The sequence below is a fragment of the Molossus molossus genome, unplaced genomic scaffold (assembly GCF_014108415.1).
Source record: "Molossus molossus isolate mMolMol1 unplaced genomic scaffold, mMolMol1.p scaffold_m16_p_1, whole genome shotgun sequence".
NCBI lineage: Eukaryota > Metazoa > Chordata > Mammalia > Chiroptera > Molossidae > Molossus > Molossus molossus.
In genome coordinates, this window is record NW_023425344.1 from 4,465,751 (window position 1) to 4,479,245 (window position 13,495).

At 55.7% G+C, this 13,495-nt stretch overlaps 1 protein-coding gene across 2 annotated transcripts in view; it reads right to left on the reverse strand.

The window, feature by feature from the left end:
- Window positions 1-13,495, reverse strand: part of STK32B (serine/threonine kinase 32B) — a 203,719-nt gene that overhangs the window by 30,762 nt on the left and 159,462 nt on the right. Inside the window, exon 5 of one of the 2 annotated variants that reach the window (XM_036278097.1) lies at window positions 8,164-8,253. The exons of the other annotated variant lie outside the window; for it this stretch is intronic. Coding sequence (XP_036133990.1) covers window positions 8,164-8,253 — 90 coding nt within the window. The remainder of the gene's footprint in view (window positions 1-8,163; window positions 8,254-13,495) is intronic. 2 annotated transcript variants of the gene reach the window in all.

A 13,495-nucleotide genomic window follows, 5' to 3' on the forward strand; every position in this document is an offset into this window, starting at 1 on the left:
GTTTGCGGCAACGGGCGGGGGTTTGCTGCGGGGCATCCGGCTGGGGCAGGGCCGAGGTCAGCCCCTCTCGGTTCTCCGACCCGAGTCCTTTCTCCGATACTGCGTGACAGCCAGGGGTGACCGAGTCACCTGGAGACGGTTCACACCTCACACCGTACTCAGCAGTGACCCCAGAATGCACAGTAACTCCAAAGGTGAACCCCAAAGTGTCACACTTGACAAGGAAACGGAAAAATCTCCGTGACCTCAGGTGAGGGAAAGACTCAGAAATGACAACAAATATGCGATCAACAAACGGAAAACTGGACTTCATCAAAATTTAAAACTTCTGCTTTTATTTTTTATCCTCACCCAAGGACATTTTTCTTCAGATAGAGTGGGAGGGAGAGAGGGGGAAGAGAAAGAGAGAAACATGGATGCGAGAGAGACACATCGAGTAATTGCCACCCACACAACCCCAACCAGGGCCGGGGACAAACCGCAACTGAGGTACGTGGCCTTAGTGGGAACTGAACCCGGGTCTCTCCAGACCACGGGCCAATGCTCTAACCGCTGAGCCAAACTGGCCAGGGCAAAACTTCTGCTTTTAAAAGACTCTCAAGATAGAAAGACAAACCATCAGCCCTGGCCAGTTTGGCTCAGCAGTTAGAGCGTTGGTCGGTGGACCACGGAGTCACGGGTTCAATTCTGGTCAAGGGCACATGCCTCGGTTGTGGTTCGTCCCTGGCCCTGGCCAGAGTCGAGTGGGAGGCAACTCTCACGTCAATGTTTTTCTCTCTCCCCCTCTCTCCCTCCCTCCCACTCTGTCTGAAGATAATGGAAGAATATCCTCGGGTGAGGATTAAAACAACAAAAGAAGGAAAACAAACCATGGCTGGTGGAAAATGTATGCAAAATACATATCTGATAAAGGACTTACATCCAGTATATATGTAAGAACTCCCAAAGCTTAATCATAAAAAAAAAAAACAACAATCCAAGAAATTAACGGCAAGCCCTGGCCGGTTTGGCTCAGTGGTCAGAGCGTCGGCCGCAGACCAATGAGTCTCGGGTTCGATCCCGGCCAAGGGCACGTACCTCGGCTGCGATTCGTCCCCGGCCCTGGTTGGGGTGGAGTGGGAGGCGATCACTCGATGCGTCCTTCTCATGTTGATGTTTGTCTCTCTCTTCCTCCCTCCCTCCCGCTCTATCTGAACAAAAAAGGAAAAGTGTCCTCCGGTGAGGACACCTGACTTGAAGGGAGGCCCCTCGAAGCAGGCACGTGGACGATGAACAAGCCAGTGCGCACACACTCACAGCGCTCGTCCCTGGGCAGCTGCCAGGGACCACCGCGACCTCCCTCCTAGAATGGCTACAGAAACAGGAAGCACAGGACGACACCAGCCCTGGCGAGGGGCAGAGCGACCGGACCCTCACGCGCAGCTCGTGGGATGCAAGGTGGCCCAGCCTCTCTGGACGACACTGGCAGTTTCTCCGAAAGTTAAACGCATACTTTCCATAGGACCCAGCCATCCCTCTCCCAGGCAGTTGTTCTAGAGAACTGCGGACGTACGTTCGTGTAAAAATCGGTGTGCAGATGCTCCAGGGGCTTTATTCTAAATTATGTGAAGTTAGAAACAGCTCAAATGTGTTTCAGCTGGAGATTGATAACCCACCTGTGTGCACGTAGCCGCTGGAGCGCCCTACTCAGCAACAGAAGGAAGCAGGTACTGAGACGCTCAACGTGTGTGAATTTCACGCACTCCTGCCACGGGGGACACTCCCGATTCAAATGCTGTGGACATGGCTCATGTACATAACTCTGGAACAGTCACACGGATGGGGTGGAAAACAGACCCCTGCTTGCCAGGGGCCAGGAGGGGGGAATGTTGAAGGTGGTAGGGTGTTCTGTGTTATCGTTGTGGTGGGGGTTATATGACCATCAGTGTCTGTGCAAATTCATAGAACTATGCACTAAGAGTGCATTTTACTGCATGAAGTTTGTTCCTCAAACATAAACACTTCAAACTATATCTTTATCCGTTTGATGATTTTTAAAGTGATTGTCTTCCTCGCAAACAGCCAAACCAATGAGGAAAGAAATATTATTTGTTCACAGATGTATTTCCCATTGAACATTACCTGGCACATAGAAGTTGCTCAATAAATCTCTGTTGGATGATGGATGGAGGACTGATGGATGGATGAGTGAATGGATGGGTGGATGGATTGATGAATGGATAGATAAATGGATGGACAGATGATGGATGGATGGATGGGTGAACGGATGGATGGGTGAATGGATGGGTGGGTGAATGGATGAGTGGATGGATGGATGGATAGATGGATGATGGATGGATGGGTGAGTGGGTGGGTGGGTGGATGGAGGATGGATGGATGGATGGTGGATGAATGGGTGGGTGGAGAGATGGATGGATGGTGGATGGGTGGGTGGATGAATGGATAATGGATGATGGTTGGATGGATGAATTAATAATGGATAGATGGATGAATGGATAGATGGATGGATGATGGATGGGTGGGTGGATGGATGGATGGATGGATGGATGATGGATGGATGGTTAGATGGATGGATGGATGGATGGATGGGTGAGTTGATGGATGGATGAAAGGAAGGTTCTCAGGAAAGACGTTGAACATTGGCCCCTCACTGGCCTGGGTGGAATGCTGGCTCTGTCACTCTCTCTGGGAAAGAGGGCAGCAAACTCACTGGCCGCTGTCATGTCAACAAGGAGAAGCATGAGCATCGCCATGGCGGCTCCACAACCCTCCTTGTTGGCTAGGTGCTCCTTGGGGAAGGGAACTAACATTTGGTGAGTACTGACGAGGCACGAGCCCCGTGATCCCCCCATGTGCCCACCATCCCCCAGGTGACCTGCTCCTATGTGCATGAGGACATGGCCAGGTTGGACGGCCAGCGCTTTCTGAGTATTCCGTCAGGTAACGGGATTGGCCCGAGTTCACCAGACCACTGCGTGGAACCCCCACACTCCTCCGGGACCCACCCGGCACGCCTGGGAACCCATTTCCTCTCTGAGGTCACACATGAGGCCGATCCCAAGGCTTTGACCTTGACTGTCTCCGGCACTGAACTTCCCGCTGGCTCCCCAGGTGCTCACCGCAGACCCCGGTGCGCGGGCATGTGGCCCCTCTGCCCCCTCCTTGTTCCTTAAGCTACAAAAGGGTGGAACTGCAGGTCCTGGCAGCTCACCATGCTGTTCCTGCCCTCTGGCCTCCGCCCTGGGGCACCCTCTGCCTGCACTGGCCTCTCCTTGTCCACACCCAACAAGCATCTCTGAGCACACCCTCAGAATCCAACGCAGACTGTGACCCCCTCCGGGAACCTGCTTGACCGTGACCTGTGGACTGCCCCACGGGATGGTGAGCGGAGCCCAGCTCTGAGCCCCTCCTGCGAAGCCTCCACAGACGTCCGCCGCGGGGAAGCTCATTCTCCGTCAGACGCGTCGACCGCAAGCCCAGGCGGCTGCTGGCACAGGGCTGACTTCTCATCTGCCTCGTTTCAGAGAGGTTTTTCTCTCTGACTGTGAATTCCATCTGCACTTTTAATTAATGAAAACTCAGTTCCATGCAAATGTTTCTTCCAGGATCATCCTTCATGAGCGACCTTTGGGAGCTTACTCGTCAGCCGGTGCCCTGAATCTGGGTAGAACGTCCCAGGAATTTTACTGGCCTCGAAACGGCAGCTCACGTGAATAAAACCAGCAGAGCGGCTGGGGGCCACCAGGAACGTTCAGCCCGGGGACACGCAGGGTCTGAGCTGCCTGCGAGCCCTCCCTCGCCCCGTCTCTCCCCACGGGACTCCCACGGCCTGGCCCTGTCACCCCGACACCGTCTGCAAACACGTCCTTCTGACGGATCAGCTTTGCGCTCTGGGTGCTGTAGGAACCTCTCCGGTGCATTTGTTCATAACTCGGGAAAGAAGCTCCTGTAATCGGAAGGACAGCTGAGTCCCACGCAAGCTGGGACAGTGACCGTCTTCTTGTCTGAGAAGCGGCTTCGGGACACAGGGCGCAGGGTCCGGAAGGCAGTCAGTATAGGGCAAAGGCATGAACTTCAGACCCACAGGGACATGGCTTCAGATTCTGCCTCCTTCCCTCGCCACGCCGGGCAGGCCACGAGCCTCTGCCCCCGGGCTCCTCGTCTGTGGAATGGGGGCCAATGGCGCGCAGTGAGACACGCAGTCGGGTCGCACGCCTGTGGGCTTTCTTCTCCCTTCGGAAGGTGGGTGCTGTGAAGTGGTCCTCTGAGCCCCCACTGCTCTGTGAACCAGGACACAGCCACCTCGGACACCAGTGGGGGCCCGGGAACGAGGCTGATGCGGCCCGAGCGGGGTCTCTGGAGGTGCTGGGAAGCTCTCCTGGGCGTGGGGGTGAAGCCAGCAGAAAGGTCCAGGTTGGTACGGTCTTGTCCTGAGTTTCTCCAGGGGTCCAGGACCTACATTCCCGGAGGTGACAGCCAAAAGGAGTCCGATCTCACTGATGGGGCAATGTCGTCGCTCTCTCCTCGTCCCTAGAGACCACGACTCCTTCGACCTCTCCTGCCTCCGGCCTGACGTTCCCTGGGTGTCAGTGGGCACCCTTCCTCCTGCACCCTTCCTGAGGGACCACCTCGGTGCTGGATGCGCCCCAGTCCACGGATCCGTCCACATCGCTCTCCAGATGCCCGGAGAGCACCTGACCATTCTGAGGTTTCCACAGACACCTGATTCAAGCTCGTCACTCCCAACACCCCCACACCTGCTGTTCCTACACAGAAGACACACCATAACCCACTCTGCTGCGTGACCCAGATGGTGGGAGAAGCCTTGAGCTGTCCCCCACCCCACTCTCCTGCCCACCCAGTCTCTTGAATCTTTTATGTTATTGTTATTTTTTCTGTATTGGTTTTAGAGAGAGAGGAAGGAAGAGGGAGAAAGAGAAACATCGATGAGAAAGAACATCGACTGGCCGCCGCCTGCATGTCTCCCACCGGGAATTGGTCCCACAACCTGGGCATGTGCCCTGATCGGGAATCGAACCGGCGATCTCTCGGTCCATGGGTGGACGCTCAACCACTGAGCCACACCGGCCGGGCTGATCTCTTGAATCTTTTAAGTCAGTGGCCTCCTTGGCCCAGCTCTGGATCCTTCTGGGAAGGGAATTCGGAAAGGTGATGAGCAGTAAGCCCTGTCGGGGTCCCAGGAGGACCCTCTGACGTGAGGGGGCTTCCTCGTGTGTGTACCTCTGGCGTCCACACTGACCAGGGTCTGCCCGTCACCACCAGTGTCAACCGCTCATCACCCACCTTCTCTCGGCCTGTTTCCTCGGCTCAAAGATGGGAAGAAATAGTGTGCCCGCTTCCCGTCCGTGGGCGTGAAACAGGCCGTGGACGGACTGCAATGAGCTCAATGCCTGGCACACGGTAAATACTAAAAAGTAATATTCTCACCATTACCTGTTGCTAAACTTCATTTACCTGACGCATGTAGTAAATTAGAGATGAGGGACGCTGCAGAGGATTCTGGGAAGGGGAAGGCATAGTTTTCAAATTACAAAACCACAGAGCAGATCAACAGCCACCAATCCACATACAGAGCCACAGGGCAGATAAATAGCCACCGATCCACATACAAAACCACAGAGCAGATCAACAGCCACCGATCCACATACAAAACCACAGGGCAGATAAACAGCCACCAATCCACATACAAAACCACAGAGCAGATCAACAGCCACCAATCCACATATAAAACCACAGGGCAGATAAACAGCCACCAATCCACATACAGAGCCACAGGGCAGATCAACAGCCACCAATCCACATACAAAACCACAGGGCAGATAAACAGCCACCAATCCACATACAAAACCACAGAGCAGATCAACAGCCACCAATCCACATATAAAACCACAGGGCAGATAAACAGCCACCAATCCACATACAGAGCCACAGGGCAGATCAACAGCCACCAATCCACATATAAAACCACAGGGCAGATAAACAGCCACCAATCCACATACAAAACCACAGAGCAGATCAACAGCCACCAATCCACATATAAAACCACAGGGCAGATAAACAGCCACCAATCCACATACAGAGCCACAGGGCAGATCAACAGCCACCAATCCACATATAAAACCACAGGGCAGATAAACAGCCACCAATCCACATACAGAGCCACAGGGCAGATAAACAGCCACCAATCCACATACAGAACCACAGGGCAGAATGTTAGTGGGTAGGAACAACCAGCCACAGTGACAAGACCTGCAAGGTGGTGACTTCTGTACAGGAGGAGACATGGGGAAGACATGGGGTAGCATCTGGGGAACCAGAGGTCAGAGAACTCCCAAACAGCCGTAGACCCCCCAGTTCCCCACCCCCGGCAGCACAGCGGCTGAGACCCAGGGGCTCGTCCAGCTCGACGTCGAGGGAAGGGCCCTGTCACAGGCCACCAAATCCCTGTCATCGGTCCAGCCGGAGCCCCTTCCAGGACAGACCCCAGGGGACACTGGAGGGAGTGGAATCAAGCCCAGCACACAGGGACCCCACAGTCAAAGAAGGGCAGATCCAGGTCAGAGTGGGCACGTGGACCCGAGCCCGGAAACCCCAGAGAGCAAGCCGCCTTGAATGTTCAGGTCACAAAACAACAGAAGAAGGTCTGTTACATTACAAAAGCTTCCCTAGACCGAACCACCCTCCAAAAGTTCAGGAAAACAAATTTCACGTGAGAAAGAGCAACAGAAAAGTATCCAAGTCAAAATACACGCAAAGGAGAAGAGAGAGTAGAACACACATCGCAGTGAACCCAGAAAGATGGGTCCCCACAAGGTCAAGCCTGTGAGCAGCTATTTCAGAAGACGTAGGTGCCCGCGTGGGGCACTGGCTCCCTGCTGCCCCGTGGGTCGGGCCGCTTGCTGTCCCTGCCTGTGCAGTCCCTGCCGCGGCATCGGGCGCTGGCCGTGTGACCTGCTCTGGCCGACTGGGGACATGTGAGGCCAGCGGAGACTTGATAAGCACGTGCGAACGGGGTCTCCTTCCTGAGACTGCTGCCACCCTGTGCACAAGCTCACTGGTCCCCTTGATGACGAAGACCACACAGAGAGAGGGGTCCGTTCATCTCGGCTGTGAGTGAGTGAGCCCAGCCCAAACCAGCAGGCCCATCCAGCCAAGTGGCAGAATTGTGAGCAATCACACACTGCTTTTGTTCTAAGCTACTAAGTTTTTTTTAAATCCTCACCTGAGGATATTTTTCCATTTATCTTCCGACGGGGGTGGGGGGGGCATCGATGTGAGAGAGACACATTGATCGGTTGCCTCCTGCACAACCCCGATCAGGGCCAGGGACTGAACCACGACCGAGGCACGTGCCCGTGACCAGAACTGAACCCACGACTCTTCAGTCCGCGGGCCGACGCTCTAACCGCTGAGCCAAAGCAGCCAGGGCAGAGCTACAAAGGTTTGACACGCTGGTCACTCAGCAGTCAGGCACCAATACAGACATCAAGAATTAAGAACTACCAGAGACAGTAATACAATTATACAAGGCACAAAAGAATAACGTCAATCAGAATTTAAAAACCCAGCCATCAGGCAAGAGGACTCGGAGACTATTAGAAATAAAGGGAAATTATTTCAGTGAGAAATTCTTCACTAGAAAGCCCACAACGTAAATAAACACACTAGGCGATGCTTTGATAGAAAGAGAAAGAAAAATGGGAAACACTTAAATACACGAAGGAAGAGATAAGAAAGATTTGCAAGTGACAAGGGTCGAAGGTTGGCAAAGAAGACCCAGCATTCAGGGAACAGGCGTCTTTAAAGGGAACAGAATGTTTACCAAAAATAACACTTCCATCGGAAGTCCTGGCGGGAACCCCAGCCGGAACCGCACACTGTACACCTACGCGTACAGACCCAACTGACCAACCCAAGGCTATATTCTAGCGACACCACTGGACTCGAATCAGACAGACGGAAGGGTTGTCTGAGTTCCCTAGAAGACACCGGAGAGAAAGGCAGGGAAGACAGCTTGGGGAAAGCCCAAATATGTGAGAAAGCCACATGCGGGGAACGGCTGGGGTGGGGTGACGCAGGAGAGGACATCGAGGTCTCAGCCACTGGGCAGGTCACACCCCAAAGGGGTCCTGGCTCACTCACCCATGTAGGGCTTGGTCCCGGCCATGGAACAAGCCTTTTCTGCTCCCTTCACGACGGTGGCGATGTTGAAGTCTGTGATGTGAACATGTCCTGGAGACAGAGAAACAGAGGCCCCCGTTAGCAAGAGCTGCAGGGGGCGGGGCTGTTCCTCGTGTGACTGAGCTGCGGTCTGTCAGGTGTGCTGCGGGGAGACTGTCAGACCATCTACCTGCATGTATGTTTTATCTGCTACTTTAAAGACGTCTCTTTTTTTGCAGCATTATTCATCGTAGCCGAAATATGGAAACAACCTAAGCGTCTGTCAGCAGATGAATGGAGAGAGGATGTGGTACGTGTATGTACAGTGGAGCATTATCCAGCTGTGAGGAAGGACAACCTGCCATTTGCATCCACATGGGTGGACCTGGAGGGCATTTGCTGAGCGAAATAAGTCAGACAGAGAGATAACACTGCGGGCTACCACTCCCATGTGCCGTCTGAGCAAAACTCAGACTCACAGGAACAGAGCGTGGAGAGAGGTTGCCAGGGGCTGGGGTGGGCCGTGGGGAGGGGCTGGGGAGGGGCACACTTTCAGCGATGAGATGAGCCAGGGCCGGGGATCTATGGATAACACGGAGACTGTAGCTGATAACACTGTTATATGATGGAAACCTGCAAGAGTAGAGCTTAAATGTTCACATATGTGTCTATTTATTTTAGGCACAAGTTTTATAGTGCAAATTTATTGGTAGTTCATGCATATTACTTATAAACTAAACAATCTATTTATATTGCAGGCATGGTAAAAAAAACACAACTCTGGTTACAGGTTCACAGGCACTGACCCAGGGAGGGAAGGCTCCCGGTATATAAGAGAGTCAGGTCCGCCCAGACCCCTGTCTCAGGAAAACCGTGTGTGACTGTGGCTGGGGCGGGGCGCAGAGTGCCCAGGGGACACTTGTTCTCCCATCTCTGCTGTGGTCAGTGGGGACCTCAGGACTGTACCCGACAAATTCACGGGAGACACTGGGGGTTGAGACCCCCTCCAACCAGCCTAGTGGACATGGATAGGCTGGGTGCTCCTCCCGACAGGTGTGCAGGAACCTGAGAGGGAAGGGAGCGGACGGACAGAGGGCTGGAGACGAGGCTGGGGAAAGGGGAGAGAGAAGAGGGGAAGGAGGGAGGAAGACGCTGGGAGGTCAGTGCAGGCTCCCCGGGAGCATACACACCTCGGCTCCGAGACCTGAACACCGAGGCCAGTGCCCACTTCCTCCTGTTTGTTTCCCATCACATCCTGTGAACCGCGGGCTGGACGCGCACATTGGAGACATGGTCGGGATGGTGGGACTTCCGCACCGAGGGGGGTGGCGGGCACAACACTGGCTTTGGGGGCACTTGGAGGGCACCTCAAAAGGATGAGGCCTGCTGAGGGGCGCCCCCGGGAAAGGTGTGTCTGATGTGATCAGCCGTGGGGGACAGCAAAGGAACCAGCCGCTCTGCACACAAACCCTGCATCTCGGCTCTGTGCCAGGACTACGTGTGAGGGCCAGGCACCCTGACCAGGCCCTGGTCGCACGCAGCCACAGTGTCCTCAGTGATGACCTACAGTCCCCCCAGGGGCCGGCGGATGGAGCTGAAGTCGCCCGCCCAGGACTTCGCTGGGAGCCCTGTCTGGCCAGATGCAGTGTCCCCACCCAGGCAGAGTCCCTGAACATCTCCAGCCTGTTCCACCCTCCAGGGCCGGTGAGCATCCCCTCGGCTCATCCATCCAGGTCCCATCTGCTGCGAGGCAGTGTGGTGCACAGACCCCAAGCCAGACAGCCTGGGCCTGGGTCTCAGTTTGTTGTGATTAGTTTTGTGACCCAATGGGGCCCAGTAAAAACTGGGGAGATGATTTCCCAGGGGGTTCAGGAAATGAAGAATTGTTTTTTCTCAGGAGCTACCTAGGTGAAATTCTCTGTGTCTGTCCAGTGTCATGAGCCCCAAAACTGGAAAAGCCATGTACCTGCCACCAGACAGGCCCTTGGCCACTGCGCTGGGCGTTTAGGACTTTAAGGCTCTCCCACGACATCTAACTATGGTAGAAACTTCCCCCACAGCAGCCTCTGAAAGGATCACATGCCCCCCCCCCCAACACCAAGGACACCCAGAGGCATTCCTACACTGTTCCGTAAACTCTCGGAACCCCACCGGGAATAACAACCCCGCTGCCAGGTCCTCAGCTCAGCAGACACCCCTCTGCCCGGCTCGTCGGGGTGGCTTCTCCCACCCCTCAGCGGCTCCAGCCCCTGCGCCCCAGGGCTCGGGCACACGCGCCCGGCTGGTCATTTCCCGGAGCCTCCTCCTCTGGGCAGGACGGGGGTTGCCTCTAGTGTTTCGACAAGGAGAAGAGGGTGTCGATGCTGCAGGCCACCGCCATTTGGGGGAGCACGCATCACAGTTATCAACAGATAGGCTGGCGACAGATGGAGCAGCCGCTGTCTGAAGTGAGCCCCGTGAATGAGCGCGCTACTGTCCACTGTTCATAGAAATCGGCGGTAAAGCGACGTTAGGAGAGAGCTTGTCACTCCAGGTCCTGAGAGGAGGGGCACCCAGAGGCAGAGGGAGGGGGGCCGTGGGCAGGAACCTTTCTGGTGGTTTCTGTGGGGAGGAACGGGGAGGCAGGCCAGCAGGCTTAGGGGGCTAGTCCGAGTGCCATCGGGGTCTGGGGCAGGGCGGCCTGAGCGTCTGACCCCGGGTGACTGGGACAGGTGACAGTGGCCTGGAGTGTGAAGTAGTCAAGCATCAGATCACAGAAAATGAAGGCTGGGCCCCACACTGCATGGCCCAGCTGCGGAGAAGTCAGAAAGGTGTGTGGGGGGCGTGTCTTCACCGCCTCCTGTGGGTGGAGACTTCTCACTCGCCCGCCCCCGGGAATGCCATGACCCCAAATGCTCTGCTGATCCCACTCATCTGCAGGGTCCCACATGGACGCCCCCTCCAGGAAGCCCTCCATCCTCCTCCCCAGCCTCGCTGACCACCTGCTCTTGCACAGCTCACCCCTGCTGGTCCCAGCGCTGACCCTGCTGGATCAGAATGACCTCTCTATTCTTCCTGAGCCCTGGCTCCACCTCAGAAACACTGGGGGTCTTCAGAACCCCCCCCCCAGCACTGGCCTCTGAACATGTCACAGCTCCTGGGCGATGTGCAGCGTGGCTGAGAACCACCACCCTTGACCACAGGGGCTCCATGTCCTTCGGTCACCTGGCACAGTGCCTCCAAGAATGAAGGGGCACTTTCCCGGATACGGACAAGGACAGAGCTGCGTGATCAGTGAACCCTGACCGAGGGCCCCAAGGACGCCCCGGGCAAATGCAGGTGCTGCCCGGTCTCTGACTTTCGTCCCTGCCCATCTGGGAAGAGAGCTGCCCATGTGGCAGGCGGCCCCTCTGTGCCATGGCCTCTGCCAGACAGTGCGTGGATGGCCACACTCTGCACCACACTGTGGCCATTAACTGGGCAGTGTCCTCCCTCGCCTCTAGGTGGCGAGACGTGACTTGCTTTGCCCCCTGGGATGGCAGCAGTGGGAACAGGTGGAGGCCTTGAGTGACTGGGTGTTCCCTGCTCTGGTTTCTGCTGTAGCCACGCCAGGCCACGCGACGCTGGCCTGCTGGGGGCCAGGGGTCGTGAGGAGCAGGGCGGAGTCCCGCAGTCAACCGGCCGGGCCACTGGTGTACCCGCGGCAGCCAGGCGCCCCTCGGGCGGCGAGTGAGCACAGCCAAGGTCACCGGGGCTGCCTGGCTGAGCCCATCTGCCCTCCGTCTTAGGAGCAAGCCTGCCTACGAGAACTTAACCCCCTGACCTGTGAGCTCACTGGACGCTTCTTGTTTGCACACAGCCACGGGGCTACTCCTTCCCCAGCCCTGCGGTACCAGCAGAAGCGAGGGCCATCCTCCACCTTCTTCCACGGTTTACATCCACCTCCTCCAGCTCTGCCCTCGGCCCCAAAGCACCCCCAACTCTTCCCCCTCCCGCCTCCTACGATGCTGCACCTCCTTCCAGCTCCACTCCCCCCAGCTCGGTCTCTCTGCTTCTGCTGCTGGCCAAGGGACCAAACCTCGGCGCAGGATCCGAGTGACGTCCACCCTGGAGGATCTCAGAGCCAAGCAGCCCCTGGGGTAGCGGGGAAGCTCCCTGAGTCATGGATGTTGTGTAAGCAGCAGATTTCGAATATCATTAATGAATTATTAATGTGTGTGTAGTTCATTGTAAACACAGCCAACCAACTTGTTCTCTGAGAAAACACTTCATGAGATTGATGATCGGACTCTCTAAACAGCAACGCATAATTATCTGTTTGGCAAGCTGTTTTGTGATGCAATTAACCAAAGGTCAAGGGGATGTAATGTACAGCGTGGTGACTGCCGTTAATGATACCGCTTTGTCTACTTGACGTTCGCTAAGGGGGTGAACCTCAAACGTTCTCGCCGCGCGCAATCAGAAGGCACGTGTGTGCGGCAACGGAGGTGTTCATTAACTCCCCTGTGGCAGCATTTCACAGTGTATGCATACATTAAATCATCATCTTGTACGTCCTGAAAAATCACATTGTACCACCTAAACAGAGACAATTTTTAATTCCCAGTCGTAACTCAATAAAGCTGAAGACAAAAAGGCAACGATGACTAAGGAAAAAATAACACAGGCTGACGAGCATCTCTGGTCATACACGAGGGAGAGGAGGGCCGTCTCTCCTGAGGGGTCGTGTGTCCCTGAGAATTCCCTGCACTGCCTGTGAAGGTACTCACTGGACATGAACGGGGAGGGGGTGGTAAGTCATTCACCCCTTAGTATGAAATAGTGTATTCAGCGCTCTGTCCCAATGCCTGGCAGACACGCTTGCTGAAACAGGAGCCTGGAGGACAGAGGAGGGCGGGTCCCGAGGCCCTTGGGGCGTGTGTGGGCAGGGGCAGGACCCCGTGTACACCATGCAGGGGGTGACGATGGGTGGAGAGCTCAGAGAACAGGGCGATCCGGAGGAAAGTGAGAAAGGGCTGAGGTCGGAGGTTGAGAGCATGTGCAGAAAGGGAGAGGGGAAGGGACGGACAGAGTCCTAGAGGGCAAGGACGAGGAAGCACAGAGGGCGTGGGAGCAGCCCGCCCACCTGCAGCGGCTCTGGGAGCTCCGTGGCCGGCTCTGGGAACCACGGCCGCAGAAAGGCCCAGACCCTGCTACAGGCTCCGAGCGTCTTATCCTCACAGATGAAGGGGCTGGAGTATTCCTACTACCTTCTGTTCCTGCCTTAATTGTGCTTCTGGTCATTTGTCCAGGGCCTGAAAGGCCTTTGTCCAAGTGTCCCTCAGTCATTAGGGCA